Below are 25,351 nucleotides of genomic sequence, written 5' to 3' on the forward strand. Positions count from 1 at the left end.
CCCCACCTGCATTTCAGCTCAGTATTCATATAACCAGGGTACACTACCCTCAACACTTGTCTAGACAAGCAGCTGAAACACCCCTGGCACAGAACCAAAAGCTGGTCTGATTGCTTTGACAGGTTTACAGGGTGGTGTGGTGGTTGGATACCAGCATTTTTCATGTAGTCTAGAGATTGCCAACAAACAAGCTTACTGACGTCCCCTTTCTTCTTTTCTTCAGGGTTTACTGCACCAATTTTGTGGGCTTTTCTTTGTCCCACTATGTATGATGATTGTAAACGACGATTCGGCAAAGTGCAAAAAGATGTCAGCTCTGGCAGTCAAAGGTCTCCTCAGTAAGATTAGCCCTGGAAACAGAGACCTGATGTTTTCCCTGCTCACCTCATGGTTCAAGAGTGACAAGGTACCGCTTACAGCAGTAGTTTGACTACTGTCCTATACAGAAGTTTTTGCTAGATGAATGAAAACGAGAGAATGTCAAGAGGTGAATCCTTTGGAGGAGAGATTGTGTTCCGTTAACTTTCATTTGCTGGCGGAGCCTTCATAACTGGGCCAATTTCTTGTGGGGTTCAAGAATTATGGCTGGCTGTGTGGTTGAGAAGGCAGTTGTGCCCACTATCTTGGGAAATCTCTTCTGCAGAGATCCTAACTTACTTCCTTCCTTCCTTCCTTCCACAAAAATCTCCACTAATATGATGTTGCTCCTTTCTGACAGCGTGTGCACAAGAGGCTAGCTGCTCATGCCTGTGGAACATTTGTTGAAGCTGAAGGAATCGAATTTGAAAAAAGGCTTGGGACCATTCTCCCAATTATCGAGAAAGAAATACATCCTTCAGATTTTAAAGATGTAAGTCATTAATCGGGGCTGTTCCTGGTAGGCTGCCAGTTTGTAGAGTGAAAGTAGATCTTTGGCCCCATAAGTATGTTGATGGTCTCTCTATCCTTTCCCCACCTACCCAGTGGTGCAGTGAAATAAAATTTTAAGATTCTTTCAAATTATTTTTATAACTAAAACCATTATATGTGAAAAAACCTATACATATTCATATCCTTATTTTCATAACTAGATTTATTTCAACTTCAAAACAAGGAGAAAAAACATTAACACTCAAATAACAAGGTGTCATTGCAATATTTTACAAATTCATTTTATTTTGACTATTCCACCACTAGATGGTATTCAAGATTTGCTTTGTAGTAGCTTTGGTTACACAAATAAAAAATAAAAATAGTTCCAACTCAGAGCAGACCCATTGGAATTAATGGACATAACTTAGTACTGCTTATTAATTTCAGTGGGTCTGCTCTTAGTAAAACATAGTTGAATACCACAGTCTATTTCAATGTTGTAAAATTAGGCAGTTGACTGTTTGCAAAGTCAAAAAGAGCAAGTGTTGTTTGGTTGCATTTTATATTTAGCCACAATTATTTAAATTGAAACTTCTTCACTGTTCGTACAATGATGGCTTTTCAGGGTGTCATTCTTTCACTGTCCATTTTTGAAGGTTGCAGAAGAGACTGAAGAAAAGGCTGCCGACAGACTGCTGTTCAGCTTCCTAACTTTGATCAGCAAACTAATCAAGGAATGCAATATTATTGAGCTAAATAAACACAATGAGATTCTGAGCAACATTTGGGGTTAGTAGTTCTGTCATATTATATTGCTCTTGAAACCTTTGGCACTTGATGGATCTGTAATGCCTAGGGCACTACTCACGTGAAGAGAAATGAGTTGTGTACAATGGCTTTTTAGTTTGTATTTCCAACTTCTGTTGTCTAACCTCTAGGTTACATTTCTGCAGTGCATTTTATGTAGGGCTGCCTCTGAAGGCAGTTCAGAAACATCGGCTGGTGCAGAATTTGACAGCCAGGTTGCTCACTGGGGCAAGACAGTTTGAGTATATCACACTGATCCTGGTCCGACTGCTCTGGCTGCCAATCAGTTTCCGGGCTCAATTCAGAGTGTGGATTTTGACCTATAAATCCTTAAACAGCTCAGAACAGCAGTACTTCAAGGACCACCGCCCCCCATATGAACAGACTGAGGCCCTTATTCATGTGCCTCCTCCCCAAGAGGTCTGGAGAGTAGCAACACAGGAATGGGCCTTTTCTGCAGTGGCTCCTCATTTGTGGAACGCTCTCCCCTGGGAGGCTCACCTGGCACCTTCTTTAGACATCTCTGGGTGCCAGGCAAAAACATTCCTATTCAACCAGGCCTTTGCAATGTGTGTGTGTGGGAGGGGAGGGTTATTAGTTTGTGGGTTTTTTGTATTTTGAACTGCCCTGAGATCTAGGGATGAAAGGCAATATACTGATTGATTGATTGATTGATTGATTGATTGAATGAATAATATTCCTCTGTGTATGAATAGGTACAGTTTAAGCCTATTTCTCTCTTTTTCTGAAGGTCATGTACAGTCTCATTTATGGTACCCTCACAGCTGGGTGTGGTCGACGTCTTCTCAGATTTTTGGCTTGCTGTTTGCTGCTCACAAGCCAGAGGAACTTGTTAACAAATGGAGTAAAAGAAAGCTGGAAAAGAGTCAAGAAAGTACTACAGAGCCACCGGCAACTACCTTCTTAATAGAAGAACTAGACAAAAAGGTTAACATTGCCCTCCTAAATTGCCTTTATTGCATTGATACACATTTCAATTTCCCATTAGATGACAGAAACAAAAATGAACATTAGTTTCAATGTCATGATAGAGCTTCACATGATTGTGTCTCTTTTTGTCCCTTAATATTTATACTTCTTAGGGAGAGCAGTTTCTTCACACGGGGAGTTCACTGTGTTTCAGAATGATTGTCAATTTTCTTTACTTTTACAGATGAAAACACTTGCTTTAGCGTTCTGCCATCAGTTGAAGTCCAAATTTTTAGATCCGTGTCTTGGAGAACAGGTGAGTAACTATGTAAGGTTTTTGGCAGATTTCCCCCCCACATTTTTGGTGCCTGGAGCATAAAATCAAATTGTTTCCTGCTTGGCAGGGGGTTGGACTCGATGACCCTTGTGGTCTCTTCCAGCTCTATGATTCTATGAAAGCAGAGGTTTTCAACTTTTTTGAGCCCACGGCTCCCTTGACCAACTACATTCTTTCTGTGGCACCCCTGTGGGGCTCAGGAGCCCAGTTATGTCACCCCTTGCCTGCAGGGCTGGCAGCCTCTCACCCTTTTTTGAACACCCTCCCTCAGCCTCCTCTCCTCTCCCCTCTTCTTGGGAGTCCTCCAGGCAGCCCCTGCCCCTACCCCCTGAGATGCTCCCCCTGCCCCAAAGAGAGGTGCCTCCTCACACTGCCCCACAGGGGCCTGGGAAGAGGATGCCCCCAGTCTTAGTGGCCCAAAGGAGATTGGCCAAAAGTGAACGTGAGGCCAGCACCTTACCTTGGGAGTCAGCAGTGGCAGCATGCCATGACTGCCGGAATGTCACCTTGTGATGTCATGAAAGTGGGCCTTCCCTTCTTAAACATGTACTGAAAACTTGTTTAATCAGGCTTTCCCTAACATTACTTATCACACCGCTCAGTATTTCTCGTGTTTTGCTTGGATTTTTATTGTATTCTGATATTTACTTTCTGTGAACGGTTTTAAGATTATAATTTGTGCAAAGCTTTTAAGGTACATCAGTACAGAGCAGCTGAAGCTATAATTATGCAAGCATACTGTGCATCTGAAGACCAAGTGGGGGCTACTGTTATTCCACAGTGATTTATTTCCACCACGTAGAATTGGGATACTCTTCCATTTGAAACTGATAGATGCTTAATTTGGGGGTGTGTGATGACTGATGCCTACCATATAAATGAATGTGCCTCTCTTTCATTGGAACGGCTCTTCTTGGTGCTCTTTTCCTATCTTGTGTGTACATTCTTGGCTGTAGTAATTGCATTATTTTTTTTAAGATCAAGGGCCATGGTGGCTGTATATTAGGGCCACCAGGGTGTTGAACTCTAGGCTTTTGGAGGGTCACACATGAAGGGATTTTCAAACACCTGTTAAGTAGTCCACAGTTACATAGCTGTTGTATGACCCAAGTGGAAAAATTTGATAGGCCTGATTTTAAAAACCCTTTTTAAAAAATAGTCTTTCAATAACTTTGTATTTTATATCTGTGCTTTATATTTAAGGTTGTGAAGAATCTACTGTTTGTGGCCAAAGTACTGTACCTTATGGCTCCTCCAGAAGATGGCAAAGAAATCAGTGACGAGGTGGGCCAGGAAGCTGAGGATCAAGAAGACTCTGGAGAAGATGTTGAAATCGAGACTTCAACCATGGAGGCAAAAGAGGTCAAAGAGAAAAGCAGCCCAGCCACACTGCTGTGGGTGATGAAAAGACTCTTGGCATTGGCCTCACGTGAAGCTGCATATTCACCCAAGGACCCTTTAAAGGTTTGTATGTTTTTCAGAGAGAACAATTTTACTTTCATAAATAATGCCTTCCACTTTGACAATAGTTTCAGGATCTCAGATAGACAAGTGCAAAGGTGTCAGTGCAAATGGTACAAAAATGTAGCCCGTAGATCCATCACAGCTTAAATGAAGTAGGGCTATGAAACTGCAAGCAGATCCTTTGTTAGACCTAAACATAAAAACCAGGAGCAGAGATTATTTTCTTTTTAAAAAACCAAATGCCAATGGTCTGTAGAGTTGTGAAACCTATTTTCCGAGTTGCTGGAAAAAGCAAGTCACTAGTAATTAGGTCCTTACAGGATTGTTTTCCTTTGTAGACTGGTCATGTGACCAAATGTATTTGTCTTTTCAGAGAACCTGCATCTTTAAATTCCTTGGTGCCATTGCAGTAGATCTTGGGAAAGACAGAGTGAAACCATACCTTCCTACAATCATAGCCCCTCTATATCGAGAACTCAGCAGTACCTATGCAGATCAAGGTAAAAAAGTTGTCACACTCAGCTGTCTTTCCCCTCCCCCTTTAAGTAGGAGGTCTTCCTGTACCAAAAGGTCAGTTGTCTTGCATCATCATAATTACACAGCATAAGAAAAAGGAACAGAAAATGTTGGCATCCATGACGGATGCTTTAGATCAGGGGTAGGAAACCACTTGGTCCCATAAGACAGATTATCCCAAACTGCACCCGTCACCATCATGTGCTGGTGAGAGCAAGCCTGCTGGGGTTGGCTGTGCTACCGAGTTTCCCGTGGGAGTCACAGTAGTACAGCCAACCTCTTGCCTAAAACGCAATATGGGGGATTCCAAACCAACAGATTGGGAGTGGGGGTCACATAGCTGATCCCTGCAGAAAGCAAGCTTGGAGTCAAGTCTTGCTTGGTTTGGCTTTTCTTTTATAGCATGGTTTGCCAGTTCCCCACGCCTGCTTTAGGGACTTAAGATGGTGTTTCAACTGTGCAGTGTTTCTGTCCTATGCTTACCTGAATTGCCCTTTCTGAATGGTGGAGTGGGCACATGGTCCTCATTTTTCTTTGGCAGAGTTGGAAGCTTTAGCTTCCATTTTAAATTAGTTGCAATTTGCTGTGCCGACTGAACCTTGACAAACAGCTGCTTAACCGTAACTAAGGTTTCTCCATTCAAACCAGCTTGTTTCAACTAACCATTTAACTGTGGGTTTGGATGACATGTTAATCTAAAAGCAGATGCTTCCAGTGTCCCAACAGGAGGGGTGACTTGCACATGCCTACATATTGTTGGAATGCAACATGTGCCCACAAGAGAGAATGGGGCATTATATATAGACCTTCTGTAGCACTTGAAGACACTTCTGAGTATTCAAAATCATGTTATCTTTGCTAGATCCAACTCTGAAGAATCTTTCCCAGGAAATCATAGAGCTTTTGAAGAAACTGGTTGGGTTGGAAACCTTTTCACTTGCGTTTGCTTCTGTGCAAAAGCAAGCCAGTCAGAAGAGAGCTATCCGGAAGAAACAGAGAGCCCTGGAGGTTAGTGTTTGACCTTAGTTTTACTCGCATTTGCTTTAAAATGTCCAGCTTATCCAATGGCAGGGAAACTTTTATTGAAACCAGGCAACTTCAGAATGTATAGGGGAAACGTGAACATGATGACTTTTATCTGTTTTCTTATAAGGCTGTTGCTAATCCTGACATTGCTGCCAAGAAGAAGTTGAAGAGACACAAGAATAAAATTGAAGCAAAGAAGAGAAAAATAGAATTTCTGCGGCCTGGTTACAAAGCAAAAAGACCAAGAAGCCATGCGTTAAAAGACTTGGCGATGGTGGAGTGAAACACTATCACATGACTCCCATTATAAATATTCCATGCTGTACAGAACATGAGAAAACAACTGCAGCAGCAGGTGCTCTTCCCTGCCACTCATTTAGAGGATGTTTCAACATAAAATAGTATATACCAAGAATCACAGCAGGGAAGAACAACCTCTTGCAGAGACAAAAAAAACCACCTCTCTTATGGATTACTAATTATTTATTTGTAATTTTAATCTATATATACCCTATTCAACTGATGCCTTAAAATTTCTCTCCAAATGTTTAAGAGGATACATTATTAAGGCTGAGCCTTTCAGGGCTCTATAGTTCACTGTAGAGTGATGTACAGTTTGTGGTAATACAATGTTTTTTTTCTAATGAAATGTGTTCAATGAGCCTTTGAAATATTTTCTCCTGTGTGTGATTAACTTGAGCTGGATGATTTGAACCCTTGTTCAATCCTCCTCATGGAGATGCATTTTTACGTGTTGGTATCATGACAAAGTGCTGCTACTCTTTCCATTGGCCCCGTAGTGGGAGGCCTATGCTTTTCAACCCTTGTGTTGCTTGCTATGGAGAAATGTAGCTTTAAAAAACCCCCAACTGAATGATTGCTGAAGGAGATACAGTGGTACCTCAGGTTACAGACTCTGCCAACCCAGAAATAGTACCTCGGGTTAAGAACTTTGCTTTAGGATGAGAATAGAAATTGTGTGACAGCAGTGTGGCAGCAGCAGGAGGCCCCATAGCTAAAGTGGTACCTCAATAAGAACAATTTCCGGTTAAGAACAGACCTCCAGAATGAATTAAGCTCTTAACCCGAGGTACCACTGTACAGTACCCAACAAGGTGACTCATACCATGGAGGCATGTGGTAACATCCCTTTCTCTCCTAGTTTTCTACAGTCTTCATTTAAAAAACTCAAATTAGGTTTTTAAAAAGCCACCTGGTTGTCAAGTACAGTGATGCCTTCTGTAGCTTTCGGCTAGCAATTTATAGGAAGGTCTCCAGATCTAAAGTGAACCACTGGCTTAGGTGCTTTCCACTGGCCTCGCTTAAAATATTTCAGGATACATAGCTTTCCTCAAATCACAACTGAGTCCATGCAGCCCTCCGTACATTAAATAAGCATATTCAAATACCTGCAGAACTTCCTGGTTAACTCTGAACCTGCCTTCTCTCCACAAGCATATATATCTTGAGAACATCAAGGCTTTCCTTCACAGGTTACACTGCAAGCAAAATACTTAACTGCCCAGGGTTCCACTATTGGTTTTAAGAAAACAAAGAACTGTATAAGCAGCACTAATAACGGTCCCCACATTACAATCAAGTATCAAGGCTTCATCTTGCAACAGTTCTGATCAGTTGGATAATGCCACCCAGACTACTTATTTATCCCTTCAAAAAAGGGATGTGGGTTAAACCAGAGAGCCTAGGACTTGCTGATCAGAAGGTTGGCAGTTCGAATCCCCACAACGGGGTGAGCTCCCGTTGCTCGGTCCCTGCTCCTACCAACCTAGCAGTTCAAAAGCACATCAAAGTGCAAGTAGATAAATAGGTATCGTTCCGGCAGAAAGGTAAACGGCGTTGGACCTAACGGTCAGGGGTCCCTTTACATTTTTACTAACTACAAAAAGGAACACATGAAAGGCAACAGGCATGAAATAGAAAAATCTAGATAAATGATAGTTAAATATATTTATTAGTGTTAAATAGTTTCAAACACTTAGAATTCCAAGTAGCAAATGTTTATTCCAATTTATTCTCGTGGACTATCGGTTATATGACTGTCATAAAAATTGATGTTACATAACTTACACAAAAAAGAATGTAGTATTTTAAACATAGTATACAGACAAACATTCAGTTGATTCAGTGTGATTTACAATGCAAAGAAGCCTCATTCCTTTCAAAAGTTATTCGGCCAGTCCTATTTACAGAATTGCATTTCATTCATATGACAGCTGAAGGAAACTTTCAAGTCCATTTCACTGTCTGCTCTTCAAAGTCTCCACCAACCTAGAAAGATTAAGCTTTGTGATTACATATATATATAATGTTAAAGCAATTATGAAGACTTATTTACAGCAAGATGTCTTGTAGCCCAGCAGGCTCTATACTACATATACACAACCTTAAGAATTTAACAGCTGTAGTACTTACCACTCCATTGCCTCATCAAGTCCAGTGCCTTTGGTTGCAGATGTCTTGAATATCTGCCATTTTCTATCCTTCAGAGCTGGAAGTCCAAGTGCATTTGCCATTTCTGTTGGAGTCATAGCTTGTTCCATATCTTGTTTGTTTGCAAATACCACTAAAATGGCTTTCTTTAGTTCTTCCTCCTAAAAGAGGTGGCAGATTATGTCACAAAAGTGTATCATTCAGTCTTGCCTTGAGTCATGCAAAATACCTAAAGCACAGTAGAGAGGCTGGCTGAAATTCTCAGTTATGGGTTTAAGTTTTTAAAAATTGTAAATAAAAAAACCAAAGTATTTAAGAATTCTCCTTTCCTGATAGTTTTGCATTAGAAATCACTATATGAGAAGGTCCATTGATAAGGCTGTATTTGATGTTGCAGTATTAAGTGTGACCACTTACGTTCAGGTGCTGAAGGTTCAAATGTATCGTCCTTATAGCCATGCATCTAAATCGGGTGGGGACCTTGGGCCCTCCAGATGCTGCTGAACTACAACTCGCATCAGCCCCACCAAGCACAGACAACGGCCAAGGATGATGGGAGCAACATCTGGAGGACCAAAGGTTCTCCACACCTGATCCAGATGTATTCTATGTGCAGTTGACCGAACAGCTAAATCTTCCATGGCCGCTAGTATAAGATCAGGGGGTAGAAAAAGGCATTCAATGGATCCTCATGGTCTTAAAACATGCTTAGGAGTGAAAAAATTAGTAAAGGCTAGTGGTATATAATCTCCTGCAGTGCCCCAATCCCTTTGCACTGTTCTTAACTGAAGGCAGCCAGAAACTCGAGCGAAATTACAAGAATCATCCCAATCCTTACTCTTTGCTCATGTGGTACAAGTACAGAAATCAAACACTCTGTATTTGCATATGACTTATGAAACACATGTGAAGTTCCAAAACTCCAAGGGATACACAGATGCTGCAACAGGTTGGGTGTGGAAAAAATATTTTCACCAATAAATTCATGAAAACTTGCAGAAACAGCAGTACAAATCTAAAACAGTAAAACAATTATGAAATGGACCAACCTTGCTAAGTTCACAGAGAGTATCTAAAACTGTATTTTTAAAAAAGCAAAAACAAAAGAACAAAAACCTCAGGTTTCCTACCTCCAACATGGCAACAAGCTCAGACTTTGAAATTCCAATTCTGTCCCTGTCACAGCTGTCAACTACATAAATGACTGCATCTGTATTGGAATAGTAACATCTCCAATACGGCCTGGAAAATAAGCATGTTATCATTTAAATTGTATCAGGTGAATCACAGCTCAATCATAATTATAGGACATTTCCTGGCTACCCTTTTCAGGCATAACCATACATTAAATTTAGGAAGATTATAAGTCTGATAAAGGAAGAAACTAAACTCTGACATACAATCTGTAATATCTACTGAAAGACTGTCTATTATCTACTAATATCCAGTAGCTAAAACCCTCACACTATTTCCTTTTTCCAATTTCTGTCACAAGCGGTCATAAACTGATCCAGTAACACTTGTGTGCCTTCAAAAATCCAGTCTACTTTCCATTATCAAGGAATTTTAGTGGCAAAAAAGGGAAATAAATCTTAGGCAAGGCACATAAAGTCAAGTTCAGGTTAAGCAGCTTCAAACCCACAAAGAAATTCACCAAGTATGCTCGATTCTGCTGAAGTAAGTAAGTTGCCTGCATGGGAAGTTATTTTTTCAAACTGGAATGTCATCATAAAACATTTTAGAAATTAAATTTTTAACTGTATTGACAATTAGCAGTAAGAGAAGATGTTCTACCTAACTAAAATCATGCCAATTTTGTAACACCAGATCATGTTCTTTTCTAACCATTGCAGAATTTCTTAAGGACCTCAAGCACTGAGTTAAATACAGTATTTCAGAAGCCATGCCCTGGGTTTGCACTCCTGTGCTTTTTTCCAGATGTGCTATACCTGATGCTTGTCTGTCCTCCTAAGTCCCAGACTTGGAACTTCAGATTCTTGTAGGTTACTGTCTCAACATTGAAACCAATTGCTGGAAAAGAAAAAAGTAATTTAGCAGTGCATTTTTTTTCTAATGTTGCAATTCAAATCATATTGTTGAAATCTGAATATACACATCTTTAATAGTACATGTTAGTTTCTGTTCCAAGACACTATTTTATGAGTCAACAATGCACTCTATATATTGAAGGTTAAACCTGTCATTCATACAAATCAAACAAGTTGAGTAAAAGAATATTGTATAGGGATTGGACAAGAGCCACCCAGTGTGTTTGCACATCATGAGAAGCCATGGTTAAAGATTTACTGTGAATGTACAATCATCCTGCTATGCTCCTCCCCACTAGCAAGTGGGAGCAATGAACCATAAACCTTGACATAGCATTACATCTATGCTGGGGGTCATGGTTTGTTTCACTCAAACGAACACTGATTGATAAGCCAAGAACAAACCATGTCCCCTGTGCCCTAATTCATATGAGATGCTAAGCTGAAAATCATGGTTTGTTGCTAGTGGGAAGGAGCAAAATAGGAATAATCTGCGCATTCAATGATAAACCATTAACTATGTCTCACCACACTGTTGCAAAACCTCAGGCCCCCGAGCATCATCAGGTCTATCCATTTGACCTGTGAGGACCCTTCAGTTGTGCAGTATAAAGCTCTGTGCATGGGGTATTGTTGGGGTTTGCAAAGTGCTGTGAACTGCACTTTGCAAGCACCAATCCTGAGCTGATCACTGAGAGCTGCAAAGTCCTGTGCTTGTTCCTTTGGGTGCTCAGTTTGATTTACAACATGTGGGCAAAAATGGTTCACTGAGAAATGGGCCACCAGGGATAGGGGAGGTAATGATCTAGCCTGCCAGCCATTCCAATTCCCCACCTCTGCATTACCATGGCATAACACAGCAAAAATCACAGGGTGGAAGTTCAATGTGATATTACAAACATTCTGTCTGCACAAGCATTTTGGCTTGCCAGTTGGAATGACCCACCCTCTCTTCCTCATGTGCTGCTCCGGGATTCTCCCAACTCCCTTCTGAGCTACTTTTGGGGCAGAGTGGGGAAAACCCCATTATTCAGGGGAAAGTCCTTGCACAGGGCTTCCACTGGCAAGGCTTCTTAGGTGAATCCCTCCTACAATCCTGATTTTCTAATTAGGACGATCTAGAAACAAACCATAGGCTCATTTAGCAGGTATTTGTTCTGCCCATATTTGAATACACATTTCTTTAGCATTCATGTTAGATACTCAGGTTGCAATTCTATAAACATTTACTCAATAATAAATCCCGCCCTAAACTGGCACAGCACAGGGACTCGCTTCAGCAGCGCCGGAAATCGCATCTGCGCAGACGCAGAAAAGCGTGGGCGCGTACAATCTGGCCCACGGAGGGATCTCTGCTGGAGTGAACCAGCCCAGGTGAGGTAAACCTTGCCGACCCCTGCTCTACAGCCACAGCAGGCGCTGCAACCTTCCAACTTTACCTCCAAAGGTGCACTCCTCCATTATGTTCTGAGACAGACGGATGTCAATCAATTTACATCTGTTTTAGGTGCATTTCAGTAATTTGAGCTTGCCACATTTAAACCTTATTTAACAATGGATGAGTGAACAGAACATAGAGCATTGCATTACATGTGATGTATTGTGTTACATTTAGAAGAACACTTACTAGGAATGGTAGTCACAACTTCTCCAACTTGCAACCTGTAGAGAATTGTTGTCTTTCCTGCTCCATCTAATCCCAAAATTAGAATTCTCATCTCCCGTGTACCAAATAAACTGGAAAAGATGGTTGAAAAAAACCCACCTATAGAGAACAAGAATAATTGTCAAAACTGAACTGCATTATCATAGACTATCAAATTTAACAGCTTGTTTCCAAAGCTCTTATGAAAAGAGACAAGACAGATTTCTTGGGGAAAGGTCTTACAGTCATACCTCAGGTTACAGACGCTTCAGTATAAGAGCATACACATTCTTCTGCAAGAAGAACAGAATGTAAGATTGTTCAACACTTGTTTTGTATAAGGCTCCTGCAAGTGTGCCCTATGATTCCTGTAGCTATACTATAATCTGGACAAAGAATCAGAGCTGGAAGGGACCCTGAGGATCATCTAGTCCAACCCCCTGCAATGCAGGAATATGCAGCTGCAAACTTGGCATTATCAGCTGCACGCTCTAACCAACTGAGCTATCCTGTCTACATGGCAAGGTAGACTCTCTATTAGACTTCTGCTATAACTTCAATTCCTCCCTCCCCTATCTAGGTCTGGAGAGTTTCCAAAACAAATAAATTTCCTCAATACCAGAGTCACTGAAACCCCACAGAATTGTATAGGTAAAAGGGACAACACGGATCATGCTCTACCAACTGAGCTATCTCAGTGTCATATGAATAAAAGGACCCTACCCAAGAAGCCTACAATCACACCCTTGCTAATTCAACCACCACTTCAACCACACCCACACCCACACAGTATCATTCAGATTTCACAAAATTACCTCTAAAGAGCACTCACACTGGCTACACTCTTAAATCATGGTAAACCATAAACCATGATTTATTGTGTGTGAACAAAATCACATATCACTCCTCCTGAGCTGGGAGGAATCAAATCATGATCCCCAGTGTTACATCATGGTTTGCTTCATTTCGACCAAACCCTAATCTGTAACCAAGATTTCTCCTTAATTTAGTAATCGTAGCCTGCTGGATCAAAACAAACCATTTGGACATAACACCATGCCAAGGATCACGATTTGTTTTCTCCCAGCATTAGTTGGCAGGAGTGCAGCATCCCTTACTGGGGCCTGTCTTTCCACCCAAATCTGCTTTCCCCAAATTAAGAGCACTATAGAAGAAAAGCAGTCTTTCATTATGGAGCAGGCCACACAGGTACCTCAGAAGGCTGATAAACCAATGAAGACTCAACAGGTGGAGCCTTAACAATTATTTATTGAACAACAGCAATCTACAAAATCTTCAAGTACTGTGGTACCTCTGGTTACGTACTTAATTCGTTCCGGAGGTCTGTTAACCTGAAACTGTTCTTAATCTAAAGCACCACTTTAGCTAATGGGGCCTCCTGCTGCCGCCGCGCCGCCAGAGCACAATTTCTATTCTCATCCTGAAGCAAAGTTCTTAACCCGAGGTACTATTTCTGGGTTAGTGGAGTCTGTAACCTGAAGCAAATGTAACCTGAACCGTATGTAACTCGAGGTACCACTACATTTCTTTTTTCTTCTGATCATCAGAAATAGGAAATTACTTTGGTGAAACCAGACAGCCCAAGAAAACAAGCCTCCTGTAGGGTAAGTAATCATCCCTGAGCACTGGCCAGATAGGCAGAGGCTGAGAGCAGCTGGAGTACAACACCTGGAGAGTTTACGGGATTCCCCGAGGAACGTGGTGGGTGTGCTGCTCCCAGGTGCTTCCCTAAAGCGAAGTGGCTTCGGGTGGCGCTGGGAGGCGAGGCAGCGCGCGCACCGGAGGAAGGCGGAGCTGGCGCGGGAGCCCAGGCCAAGGACCAGGTGGGCGAGGACCCCGAAGGAACCTCCCCGCCCACGGCAGAGCAGCCGGGCGAAGGAAAGCCGGCCTCCTCAGCAGCGGCCGGGAGAAAGGGCGCCGCGTAACGTTACACGAAGGGAAGCGGGGAGGATTCCGCTCCGGGCAAGGCACTCGAAGGTGCGTCTCGCCTCCCGGGCTGCGTCTGGCCCAACGAGCTGCAGCGAGAGGGGATTTTCCCTACGGCCCCAGCCTGAGGGCAACTCCTCGTGAGGGAAAGCTCGCCTGTTGCGACACGGGAACGAGAACCATCCCGGGGAAACGCAGCGCACCGAGCGGCCTCGCTCGGGGGGAGAGAGACACGCTCCTCTCTCTCGCCCCCGCCGTTTCCAGGCGACCTGCTTCCCGCCCGGCCTGTATCTGCGCCACCGCTTCACCCGCCCCGCTTCTCCCTCAGCAGCCCGGCCGCCTCCGCGCCCTTTCCTCACCCATGGCTGAGGCGCTTTCCCGCGTCGCTTCCCTCTCAGAGAAACCGCGCCGACCCCCTCCGCTGCCGCGGCCGCCGCCGTTAACCCGGAAGTTGGCCGCGAAGCTGCTGCTTCCACGTCGACCTCCTCCCTCACAGCCGCTGGGCACACGGAGAGCAAAGCAGGGGCAGCGCTCCGATTAGGGCTTTCGACACGAGGCGATGGAGCGCGGCGCCGACGGAGCTGAAAAGGGCTTCCGCCGCCACTCCTGTCAGGTGCTAAGGCTGGTGGGGATCGTGTGGCAGTGACCCCTTTAAAAAAAATAAAAAATCTTTTCACGATATAAACAGCTACGTGACGAATCTGCCGTTTCGAAACGAGATGCCGCTTCCTTGCTGGAAAGTAGCGGCAGGAGGCGGGAACCGCTGAAGGGAGGGGCCACATTGGGCTGCGGGGGCGGAGAGTTCTTGGCCCGCGTGGCGCCACGAGCGGATTCACGTGGTGAGAAGGACGCTCGCCTCGGTTTGGCTGAAGGAAATACCCCAGTGGACTGGCTGGCGCTTTCATGCTACGGGAGCAGCGTCTAGGATCTTCCCATACAAATAAACATTTGGTAGGGTTAGTCCCCAGTGCGCAAAGGATGGTGCTTGACAGGCAGACAACTTGTTATAGGAAGGTAAAGCAGAGGTTGGTGTTATACACACTAATGCATGATCTCTGTAATCATGAGTGGCAAGCAGAAATTAAACCGCAAAGAAGTCCGCTTCAGTATTGGCTTCCAGAGGCGATTCAGGAATCAGGATACTGCTTGGGCACAACATTGCCCTCAGCCAAAGTGTTTCATGATAAGCTTTTAGAAAAAAACAATAGCACTCTACTATGTATGCATCAGGTTAAGATCCTCAAGGGTGCACACAGGGATAACCTGCAGCTGTCAAGTCCCCTGGAAGTATAGTCTGGAACAGCCTTGTAATTAAAACATTCAGCTGGTAATTAGGCAACATGGAATTGCATGCAGGTGAATGAGCACTCAATCATTTCTTTGTGCCCAGCAGAGAAATGTTCAACAGCCAGCCCACAGCAGGTTGAAGAATCTTTTTGTTTTGTTTTGGTAGGCTTTTGTGGCCTTATTTAAAAAAGACTGTTCTGGAAGTAACACCTCATATTTCTCTTACATTTTTGATGAACAGGGATAGAGTGACATGAGGGTTAAGTTTTAAAATCAGTAAGGATTTTAATGGTTTAAGCACATCATCCACTTTTGAATGGAGAAGTTTTCACAGTGAATACGTACACAATAAAATAAGTAAAATCTGGTAACCTAGATTCCCCAGGATACATTGCTTTCCCTTTATCCCTAACTGCATATTATACAAAACTACAAAACTATTACTACTTCTCTTTTGGAAGCAGTAAGGCAAGAGTACAGCTGACGTGGAGAGTGGCTACTTATGAAGTGGGTTGGTTGGTTTTCTACATCTATTTTGGCAATCATCAAAGAAATGAATCCCAAAAAACAATCTTTATTCCCATCGGCATGGTTTGTACTTGTTACAGCTGTGAAAAATCAGCCAAGATCCCATTTCTGATCTAATTTGTTCTTTTAAATTACATCTTTCCATAATAGTTTTGTTTTTTGCTTCTACTCAAGATGATTGTATGTATGTATGTATGTATGTATGTATGTATGTATGTAATTTAAAAAATGTTTATTCCCCCCCCTTCAATAGGTGGAAATAGAAAGAATCACACAAAACTGATTCATTATTTGAATGAAAAAATATAGCAAAATAGTTTTGACCATAATTTAGAAAATGACACTTGTACAAAAAATAACTTCAGTGAGGCAAAAGCATAAGTCTTCAGGTCCTTGATAGCCTCAGTAGTCCACGGATACGTCTAACGAGTGCTTGAATGAAAGTGTAGCGTGATCGGACCTTAGAATAGAGGCTTTCAATGTCAAGGAGCTTCTTCTGCAGCGATTCCCCAAAACTGTTGATGGCTTCAATCTGAAGCTGGAGGAGTGGAGAAAAAAATCATGTAACTTCTGTTCATTACACCTTCTTTTTAAACAAACATACATACATACATTTCTCTGTTATTTAGAAATACCAGCTCTCATAAAAAGTCTAATTAAAGTTATGTGGCTTTGTGAGGGGAAGGCATATCACAAACCCCTGAATGATAAAACATTGGTCTCAATGAGTTATTTCTCAAGCTCTGTTAGGAAAAAAATCAAAGGATCAGGGATAACTGCAATCTTAACAATGTACTCCTTTTAAATTTTATTTCAGAAGGATCTCTCATCCAGAAGTGGAAATGTAACTAGCCATCTTCAGTAATTATGCAAGATATAATGGGAAGCATGAATGATGTTCTACAAGTTCATCAGAGTTTATTCTATGTTTCTTCCCAAATTGAAAAATGAACTAGGTTACAGCTTGTTTGTCTGGAGCAGATAAAGTCAAAGCAGAAGAGGAGTAGGTGCAGCCTCTTCTTCAGGAGTCCGCACATCACACTAAACCAGGGTTTAGCTTAGCATTATGTGTGAACTGAGCCACTGTTTCCAGAAAAGACTATCTGAAAGATCTTACCTGATCTATATCAAGTTGGCTCACTCTGCTCAATCCACTTTTAAAATCGAAGTTAGGATCTGAACTGAAGGTATCTTGGAATTAAAAAAAATGACAATAGCTATTTTTAGGTACAAAACAAGCTTTCAAAATGTATAACATAAAACAATTTATAGGACTGTAGCCTATGTGCCACTGAACTCAAGAGCACTTTCAGCTTAGTAGATATGATAGGATTGTGCTTTAAGATTTCTAGCTTGTTTTGTCTATACAGTAATTGCCTCTCTATACCAAAACATACAGGTAGAAGTGACTTACTTGTCCCAGGCAACCAAACTGGTTTTCCTTTAAGTCAACCTCTAGCTTTCAACTTGGCAAAGCCACGATCTGAATTTCTGTGACTTGTATGCAGGTGCAACATTAATACACCTGGCTTCAGCTGGTGGGATCATTAAGCTTCCGCAACCCACAAATCAGTCCCATAAAGTATCTGAACACATGGGGGCACAAACAAAGATTCCACACTATATAGGAAAAAGGTAGTCAACTCTTTCTTTTGAACTGAGAGGAAACATGACTTGGGTGATCTGAACCTTGTTGGTGGAATCTCTCCCCATCAAACTCCCTTATCAATGTTACCTGTTGCCCATCTACCACCCCCATAAAACTACTTGGCTAGTCCCCAAAGGACTCCTCCTGAAAGGACCTATTGAGTTCACCTCTTGAGGAGGTAGCTCAAAACTTTACAACATTCAACAAGTTTGCTGAACTTAACAAAATAATAAAGTACTTCAGTGTACATTTTGTTGAACAAGAGACATCTATTTTTAATGCAGCTGTGTTTGATAATTCAATTAAAATCAGTCCAATCAATGCAAGAAATCCCTCCCTGCACTACTGTGGTGCAGCAATAGCCAAAACTGCATTCAAACACATACTGCTTGCACCAAATAAAAGTAATGTTTATGACTGAATAAAAAATTGTTACCACTAAACTTACTAAAGCAGGCTAAAAACCATTCAGAATTCTTAATTACACTGTCATAACCTAGTGTGTAACTTTAATCACACAGCATAACACAAGAACCCCTAAAAGTCTGAGGAAAATTACCTTGTAATCTTCTGCTCTTGATTCGATTCCTGGAGGCCAAAAGAGAATCCTGAGAATCCGTAGGGGTACAGTGTAGCAGATAGTGTTCTAGGTGCCGCCAAAGAATGAAAAGGCACGTTTCTATAATATCTGCAAGCATTTCTAGTAAAGGAAAATGCATATATATATAGAGAGAGAGAGCGAGAGAGAGAATTTGGAAATGAGGGCTCCTAAGAACCCCTATATTGTCTCAACATTGTTCTAGAAAACTTAACCATCTTTAAGTACTAACACAAACAAGACCACATTTATCCAGAGCAGGTCTTTCCCCACAACATTCATGCATATTTCCAAAACACAGGTAGGAGACAAAACTGTTGTTGATACTGTCCTATTGTTATCATCACCATAAACACCATCATATTTATACTCTGCCTTTTTCCCTGACAGGACTCAAGGCAACTTACAGATAAAACCAAAACCACTAAAAACATAGAAAAATTAAACATTGAAACAGATTTTTTATATGTAATTAGCTTGAATTCTATCAAACATACATAATTACAAAAAAGCAACAGCACAGCACTAGTCCTTTATTTAAAATCAGTCAATTCCCAAAGGCTGTTGGAACAAGAAGGAAGGAAGCCTGTCTAGCTTCCCTAGGGAGGCGGGTTCCAAAGTCACAGAGAAGGCACTACAATGGTAATTTCCCAAACAAACACGTGTAAGAAGAAACTGCAGGCCACCTTACCACCAACACACACTAATAAAGCATTAAACAATTTAATAGTTTTGCATTACATGTCCAACAAACAAAAAAGAAATTAAGAAACCCTTAAGACCAGAAACTACTTCTGCCTCTTAAAGAGGGGCCGAACCTTCTCTTTTACTACATTCCACTGTTTGGAAATGAGTTTCATATCAGTAACCAAAAACAAGGTTTTGACATTTTCTTATGTTACACTGTAAAATTCATTCTGATAAACTTGAAGGGCATTGGATCTAGTTTTTAGACCAGTGATAATGCAGTTTTGTGATATAAATTATTCATTGTTAACCGCATATCTGAATGAAGGAGACACTTCCATCTATCTGTAAGTAAACATTGCAAGTTCAGGTTTGCAAGGAGTGAGTGCTTAGTTGGGTACCATACCCTGCAAGGTTTCATGATCTAGAAAAGTCAATATTTAAAGTTGTGAAGATTGACGAATAAGCCCCTCTCTCCCTCAGATTTCATGAACAAGTTCTGAATTTCCAATTTTTTTAAAAAGCTGACTTAGAAATTTCACCAGTAAAAATTTCAGTGTCTCATCATAATTATCAAAAGATACAGCAACACAGAGAAAGCAACTTGGCTCGATTGTTGATCAACTTCACCAACCGTCGCTTTGCCAAGATGTATTTTTGGGTAGTAGAAATTTTGTCTACTCCAGCAAGCATAACTGACTGGCACAACTGTGAAAAGAACAAACACACATATAAAGACATACTAGACATACTACTGTGTAGCTGTTCACTAAAATGTGTAGGAGCCCTACAGACTCCACTACGCAGAAAGTCTGACTTTATCCTATTTTACAGAAAACTTAAAAACATCTTAATAGGAAGCATTGGATTCATGACTACTTTTTTTCTTAAAAGAAATCAATTTACATATTTTCAGACAAACTAATCCCTAACTTGATGATCTCTGCAAAGTTTGATAGGGGAAAATAGTTTAATTATGTCATCTTATTCTATCAGGGAAAATAAAAATGTTTAGATTTGTCTAAACCCGGAATGTTTACCTCACGCTAGCCCTTCTGAGAGTTAGTAAGTATGAATATAGACGTTGAAAGAAAAACCCAGCAGGATGGTTTTCTTGAATCTTGGAATAATGTTATGGCCACTGATACATTTACTAAGCTTTCCTTCACCAACTGGTTATTTACAATAATGATACATTCTTTTGCATAATAAATCTGAAGGAGACTCAAAGAGAACTGAAGTTGGTTACCTCCTTTATCTCATCTGGTGGCAGCTGCTCCACATTCTGCAACTTGCTAACACTTTGACGATGGCTGTCATAGTAACTGAAGAAGTCATTGGCACTCTGCTTTAACAGATAGACAATTATACCCAAGCCAGGCAAACGCCAATAAGGAATCACCGCTGCTTGTGGATCTAAAACAGATTACAATCCAAGTTTAAAAAATTAGCTTAAATTCCCTGAGGGGAAGTAGTTAAAGCCTAAATTTATAAACCTTGAAATTAATTTAATGCATAAACTGGAAGATAAATTCATGTAACCACATTACTTATTTTGTAATAGATGTTTCACACAACCAAATATGGCTATCCAGGCAGTATTTTCAAAGCCTAATTACTATTTCTGTCATATAAAACTGCTGGCAAGATATAAGACTGATATATAAGATATAATAATAAATAAGCTCTTTAAAAGCCTGATCCGCCATAGAAAATTTCTCAAACTTTCCTGCGGCATTTCATAACACGATGTAAAGGGAATCTTCAGTATATGAGAAAGAACATGCCGAGGTTCGTTAACTTCTTGCCAGTGTTAACTCAGCTTCTGGAATACAGTCCCTGTTCTACACCAGTAAAGCCACAAACCAACCTTGTCGAGGTCCATCTCGATTAGTGGTCTCAGACAGGCTAGGAGTGAAGAGGCAAACTGTGTGCTCAAAGGTGGGGGCACACTGCATCATCAGCAACTGGCAGTATTCCATCACATTGGCACAGATCTGCAGAGGAATATAAAAAGCAAGTTAACAGCAATCAAGTACAAAGTGCAGGCATGGTCACTTCTACCACATCCTTAGGATAATGGGAGAAAAAAGAAGAAACAGACATTTTACCATTGTGAAAAAGGGACTTTTAGTTGTATTAATCAGCAGAGGCTCACCTGTTGCATGGCCAGTTCAATTTCATCTCTCTTGTTCACTTTGTCTCCCTCTGCTTGATCGTCTTGCAACTTAAACTGACGCAATCTATCACCACCACCAAACCTTGATAGGAGGCCCAAGCACTGGCGCTGAAAATCAAAGGAATGTAGAGAAACTGATGACTGTTTCTGCTTGCCAGGTATAGCTGCTTGATATCTATTGCATGTCTGTCATGCCAGGGAGGCGGGAGTTGAATTCAAACCATTAACACAAAACAGTTGTTGTGATCATAAAATTGCATACCTGAAATCGCCCAATATGTCCTTGCAGTTCAATCTGCATCCCTTCAGTAACATCAAGGTCAAAATCACCTAGTGCACCTAATGAAATATAATACAATGGGGGCTCAATACTTATTTTTATTCTTCTTCTGGTTAGAATGCATAATCAAATAAGTGACACATAAACATTAGCCCAAGAGTTTTTGTGAACTTTCCGTGTCTATTCAGTTCTATGCAAGTCAAAAGTTTGCACACACTTTTACAAAGATAAGTTAGTTCGGTGAAAGAGATATTGCTTCTATTTATCTAACAAAGTCAATGATTAGAATGGCTATAAACTGGCTGCCAAAGGTACCCACCAGGCAGAGCAGCTTTGCTGATTATCCCAGTCAGCAAGGCCAGTTCTTGCAAGGAGCCCACACTGACTTCTTGACACCGCAAGATTGCTTGGATAGTGTCTGAATGTGATATTAGGAACTGCAAAACCTATAACGAAACAAGAAAGTATATACAGAAATAAAATTAAAATACAATTAAGAACTTTAGGACAATGTATCAGTAGAAGCTTGGAAATAACAAAACATAAAACATGAAGTCTGCTATGGGAAGGAGTAACAGTAATGAATAGCCGACACCGCTAGGAATTTCTTGCATTTTCCCTTACCTGTCCTGCAGCCTGTGCATGCTCTGCCATACTTGATGTGAGGATGACCTGGCAAAGCTGAAGAGCTGGCAGAAGAATCTGGCGATAGCGTTCTACAGGAGCAGGAATAAAGACCGGGGTTTCTCGCATTCCAAATATTCTGAAGAAAGGAGATAAAAGAAAATGAGAAATAACTAACTGGTAGATTTTAAAAAATATCACAGCAACTCATCAGAACATAAAGTTATGAAAGCTGAGCGCTGCCCCCACTCTCTGCCGAGTGGTAGCAAAAGTCCAGTGGGTCCAGGAGCTCCCCATGGTTTGTCCTCCTTTGAAGAATCAAAGACGTGGAGGAGACTGACATAGCTTTAAGAAATATAATTGATTCACATATCTACACCCTCAGTCTGCATGGAGGGAGTCCAAATCTTATGGCACAGTCATTTCAAGAGAGGCTTGTTCCTATCAACAGTGCAGCACAGGAGTCAAAGGCTGCAGAGCTACTTATAGTGAAATAATTTTGTACCACATCTCCAGCAAACACGCACTATTACTAATATACTTATACCTGTTTGGATAGGATCCTTCCTGACACAGCAGCATGAATTCAATGAAGGCATATAAATGTTAATCGTTGTAAAACACAGAGTGGGGCCTCAGCATTGAGAGATTTTGTTCTTGTGATGTGTTCGCAACTTGGGACATAACTCTGAGGACAAATTGTATGACACTTACCCCTGCTGATCTGTTTCTGGTCGCATGTCATATACCTGACACTGGGCAAGCTTCACAATCACTCCAGATCTACGTAACTCTAGTGCTCCCTGCTGTATTTTGGCCACTTTGGTCAGGAATGCCTGAAACATATTGTAAAAAATAAAGAAAATGAATTTCAAAAAGAACATAGGACAATATTTTTGTTTAAGTATTTTTCTGTCAGCAACCTTAAAACATACTCTCAAGTTAAAACACAAAAACTGAATTAAATTTGTTTATTTAACCCATCCAATGGACATGATTTAAAAGACACTTATTTAGAATTCTAGGATTTAAAAGCAACTTGGAATAACACATGGTGTTGCACTAATCTAAGAAATTGCTGAGAGGTTTTTATCTATGAACTGATCCCCCATAACATGTCATAAACTGCATTTGAAATGCTTCTCAGCCTGAGGCAACTTGCCATGCAGAACTGGATGGGGTGGAAGAGCTGCAGGTTAAGAAATGTAATTCTTAAGCAACCTCCACATGTGGAATTAGGTTTTCAGATTTTGGATACTGGCTATACAGGCTACTGCCCCTTAAAAGACAAGCAACTGCTGAGGAGCAGAAAGGAAAAACCTCGCCTGATCCAGTACAGCAGAGCAGATCCAGAACTTGCTATGTACAGAAGTGGAGAAAAGCTAGGATGGAAGTAGGAGTCCTAGTCTAGCAACCTGCCACACCATCACTTTCCTCCAGGTGGAGAGGAGAACACCCTGTGTTTTATACCAGTAAGCTATAAGAAGTATGAGAATAAGACATCTCTATCTAGTTAATATTTGTAATAGGAACCCTGATGTGACACAACACTTATTAAGCCAGGTTATGCATGAGGTCTATGTACCCACACACAGTTTCTTTTGCTCTTGCCCTGGTTCCTCCTGCCATACAAATAGAGAAACAAGCCAGGAAGCTACAACTGACCATAGCTTGCCATTACACACAAACTAGGAACACTGGCTCCCAAACATGCCATGATATGAAACCACGTTTTAAAGTTGCCTTACAAACCTTGGCATGTTTGGATGCCATACACCCCAATTCCCAGTTTGCATGTAACAGGAAGCTTTGGTTAACTGTGGTTTCCCTGCTTGTTTATTTACTTGCACAAAGGGGCTGTATGCAGGTTCATGATGCTCATGCTTATCTTGGAATATTCATCCAGGATTTGGCTGTGTGGACCCCAGGTCACTGAACAGTTATTAAGATCTTACCATTTTTGACTCATAGGTGTACAGTGCTTTAAGAAGAGGAGGCTGGGGTGTAAGTAAGCTTTGCAGCTTGAGGTCATCATCTGCTAGGCTATCTACAAGTACTTTTAGATAGCCACTGTTGGAGAGATACAACAACCATTGCTGCTGTTTATCTACAGAGATGATGCGATCAAGTAAGGCTAGTGCTAGCATCTGAAAAACAAAAATGAAAGATTAAATTCCTCAAGAAAGGATACAAAAATTATCTACCGTATTTTTTGCCCCATAGGCGCACCGGCCCATAGGGCGTACCTAGTTTTTTTTTTGGGGGGGGGAATAAAGAAAAAAATATATATTCCCCCCCCCCAGGCGTGGGGCTGGGGCGGGGGAAGCTCAGGCTTTCCCCGACCCCAGCCCCCAGAACAGGCAGCTCTCCGCAAGCCTTGGGAGACCGGCGCGACTTCCCGGCTTGCGGATATCTGCCTGAAGCCCAAACCAAGTCGGGGGACAGCAGGAAGGTGTGCTGCGCCTCCGCGCTGTCCCCCGAGCTTGTGGGGCTGGCGGTGGGGAGAAGTGCGCTTCTCCCCACCGCCAGCCTCCAAACCAGGTCGGGGGACAGCGCGCTTCTCCCCACTGCCAGCCTCCAAACCAGGTCGGGGAACCGAAGCCCGGGGCGTGCTGTGCAGCGCGCCCCCAACTTCGAGATGCAGGGAACTCCCGCGGGCTCCCAAGGCTTGCGGAGAGCTTCCTGAAACCTGGAGAGTGAGAGGGGTCGCTGCGCACCGACCTCTCTCGCTCTCCAAGCTTCAGCGAAAGCCTGCATTCGCCCCATAGGACGCACACACATTTCCCCTTCATTTTTGGAGGGGAAAAAGTGCGTCCTATAGGGCGAAAAATACGGTAATATCTGCTACAGCTTATTTAAAAACAGGGTATTACTAACTATGTTGAAATAATGGGAATATACAATATCTGCAGACTAGCTAAGATGATACTGGCTCCTAATACTTTAATGTTTTACATTTGCAAGCATGGCAACAAATATTGTACTATATGAAGTTATTAGTCTACAGTTGCAGCGGCATATCTTGCGAGAATGCAAAATGCGAGAAAAACGATGTCCCAGTTTCAGAGGTGCTCTATGGGGGTTGCTGCTGTGCTAGTTCCAAGAAATCTCCACACAAGCAAAAACTAGTGAAATTTTCTTGTTTTCAAATGACATTATTTTAAAAGTTCTGATAGTAAATAAAATCTGTGAATGGGCCACTAATCTGCAGATTTAAGAAATGTCTAGGAAAACATGCATTTAACCTACCCCCACACTAGATCACTGACTGCTGTGATATCAAGAGTTGGGTAGACAATATCAAGGGGGATGGCAAATGTAGATGCTATTTTTAGTGGCAAAACCCTTTTTTTTATAATGTCCAGTTTGGTTGGTCATGATTATGTACATGCTATTAATCATTAACTGTGTTTCTTCACAAACTGGCGAATTACATTGAAACTATATGGACTGCTTTAAAAATGAAGAACAGAACAAGAGTAAACACTGGGCATTCT

General features: G+C 41.7%; 3 protein-coding genes across 5 annotated transcripts in view; 1 reads left to right on the forward strand and 2 right to left on the reverse strand.

Annotated features, from left to right (window-relative positions):
• UTP20 (UTP20 small subunit processome component) overlaps positions 1 to 6,608 on the forward strand; it is a 57,649-nt gene extending 51,041 nt beyond the window's left edge. For 2 of the 3 annotated variants that reach the window (XM_053406802.1, XM_053406803.1), the window contains exons 54-62: positions 224 to 406; positions 719 to 850; positions 1,509 to 1,641; positions 2,411 to 2,607; positions 2,834 to 2,905; positions 4,130 to 4,390; positions 4,764 to 4,890; positions 5,769 to 5,914; positions 6,060 to 6,608. In XM_053406802.1, coding sequence (XP_053262777.1) covers positions 224 to 406; positions 719 to 850; positions 1,509 to 1,641; positions 2,411 to 2,607; positions 2,834 to 2,905; positions 4,130 to 4,390; positions 4,764 to 4,890; positions 5,769 to 5,914; positions 6,060 to 6,215 — 1,407 coding nt within the window. In that variant the 3' untranslated portion in view covers positions 6,216 to 6,608. The remainder of the gene's footprint in view (positions 1 to 223; positions 407 to 718; positions 851 to 1,508; positions 1,642 to 2,410; positions 2,608 to 2,833; positions 2,906 to 4,129; positions 4,391 to 4,763; positions 4,891 to 5,768; positions 5,915 to 6,059) is intronic. The other variant, XM_053406804.1, reaches the window with a different exon arrangement.
• A 1,277-nt stretch (positions 6,609 to 7,885) lies between these two features.
• ARL1 (ADP ribosylation factor like GTPase 1) lies at positions 7,886 to 14,506 on the reverse strand. The gene is made up of 6 exons (XM_053406810.1): positions 14,383 to 14,506; positions 12,059 to 12,196; positions 10,333 to 10,414; positions 9,514 to 9,625; positions 8,366 to 8,544; positions 7,886 to 8,221 (listed from the first exon to the last, which is right to left on the reverse strand). The coding sequence occupies exons 1-6, from the start codon at positions 14,384 to 14,386 to the stop codon at positions 8,191 to 8,193; spliced, it is 546 nt and encodes a 181-aa protein (XP_053262785.1). The 5' UTR covers positions 14,387 to 14,506; the 3' UTR covers positions 7,886 to 8,190.
• Positions 14,507 to 16,041: 1,535 nt separating this feature from the next.
• NUP205 (nucleoporin 205) overlaps positions 16,042 to 25,351 on the reverse strand; it is a 35,980-nt gene continuing 26,670 nt past the window's right edge. The window contains exons 32-43 of the mRNA XM_053406805.1: positions 23,810 to 24,001; positions 22,569 to 22,690; positions 21,855 to 21,993; positions 21,550 to 21,676; positions 21,213 to 21,289; positions 20,930 to 21,058; positions 20,642 to 20,768; positions 20,021 to 20,187; positions 19,356 to 19,479; positions 18,046 to 18,174; positions 16,956 to 17,029; positions 16,042 to 16,376 (exon numbers count right to left, since the gene is read on the reverse strand). Coding sequence (XP_053262780.1) covers positions 16,224 to 16,376; positions 16,956 to 17,029; positions 18,046 to 18,174; positions 19,356 to 19,479; positions 20,021 to 20,187; positions 20,642 to 20,768; positions 20,930 to 21,058; positions 21,213 to 21,289; positions 21,550 to 21,676; positions 21,855 to 21,993; positions 22,569 to 22,690; positions 23,810 to 24,001 — 1,560 coding nt within the window. The 3' untranslated portion in view covers positions 16,042 to 16,223. The remainder of the gene's footprint in view (positions 16,377 to 16,955; positions 17,030 to 18,045; positions 18,175 to 19,355; positions 19,480 to 20,020; positions 20,188 to 20,641; positions 20,769 to 20,929; positions 21,059 to 21,212; positions 21,290 to 21,549; positions 21,677 to 21,854; positions 21,994 to 22,568; positions 22,691 to 23,809; positions 24,002 to 25,351) is intronic.

Source organism: Podarcis raffonei, chromosome 10 (assembly GCF_027172205.1).
Source record: "Podarcis raffonei isolate rPodRaf1 chromosome 10, rPodRaf1.pri, whole genome shotgun sequence".
NCBI lineage: Eukaryota > Metazoa > Chordata > Lepidosauria > Squamata > Lacertidae > Podarcis > Podarcis raffonei.

Excerpts from the sequence above, each read along its gene's own strand:
- ARL1 (XM_053406810.1), bottom strand. Across the intron at positions 8,545-9,513 it reads AGCTTGTTGCCATGTTGGAG|GAGGAAGAACTAAAGAAAGC; the intron begins GTAGGAAACCTG and ends CACCTCTTTTAG. Across the intron at positions 8,222-8,365 it reads CTTGATGAGGCAATGGAGTG|GTTGGTGGAGACTTTGAAGA; the intron begins GTAAGTACTACA and ends TAATCTTTCTAG.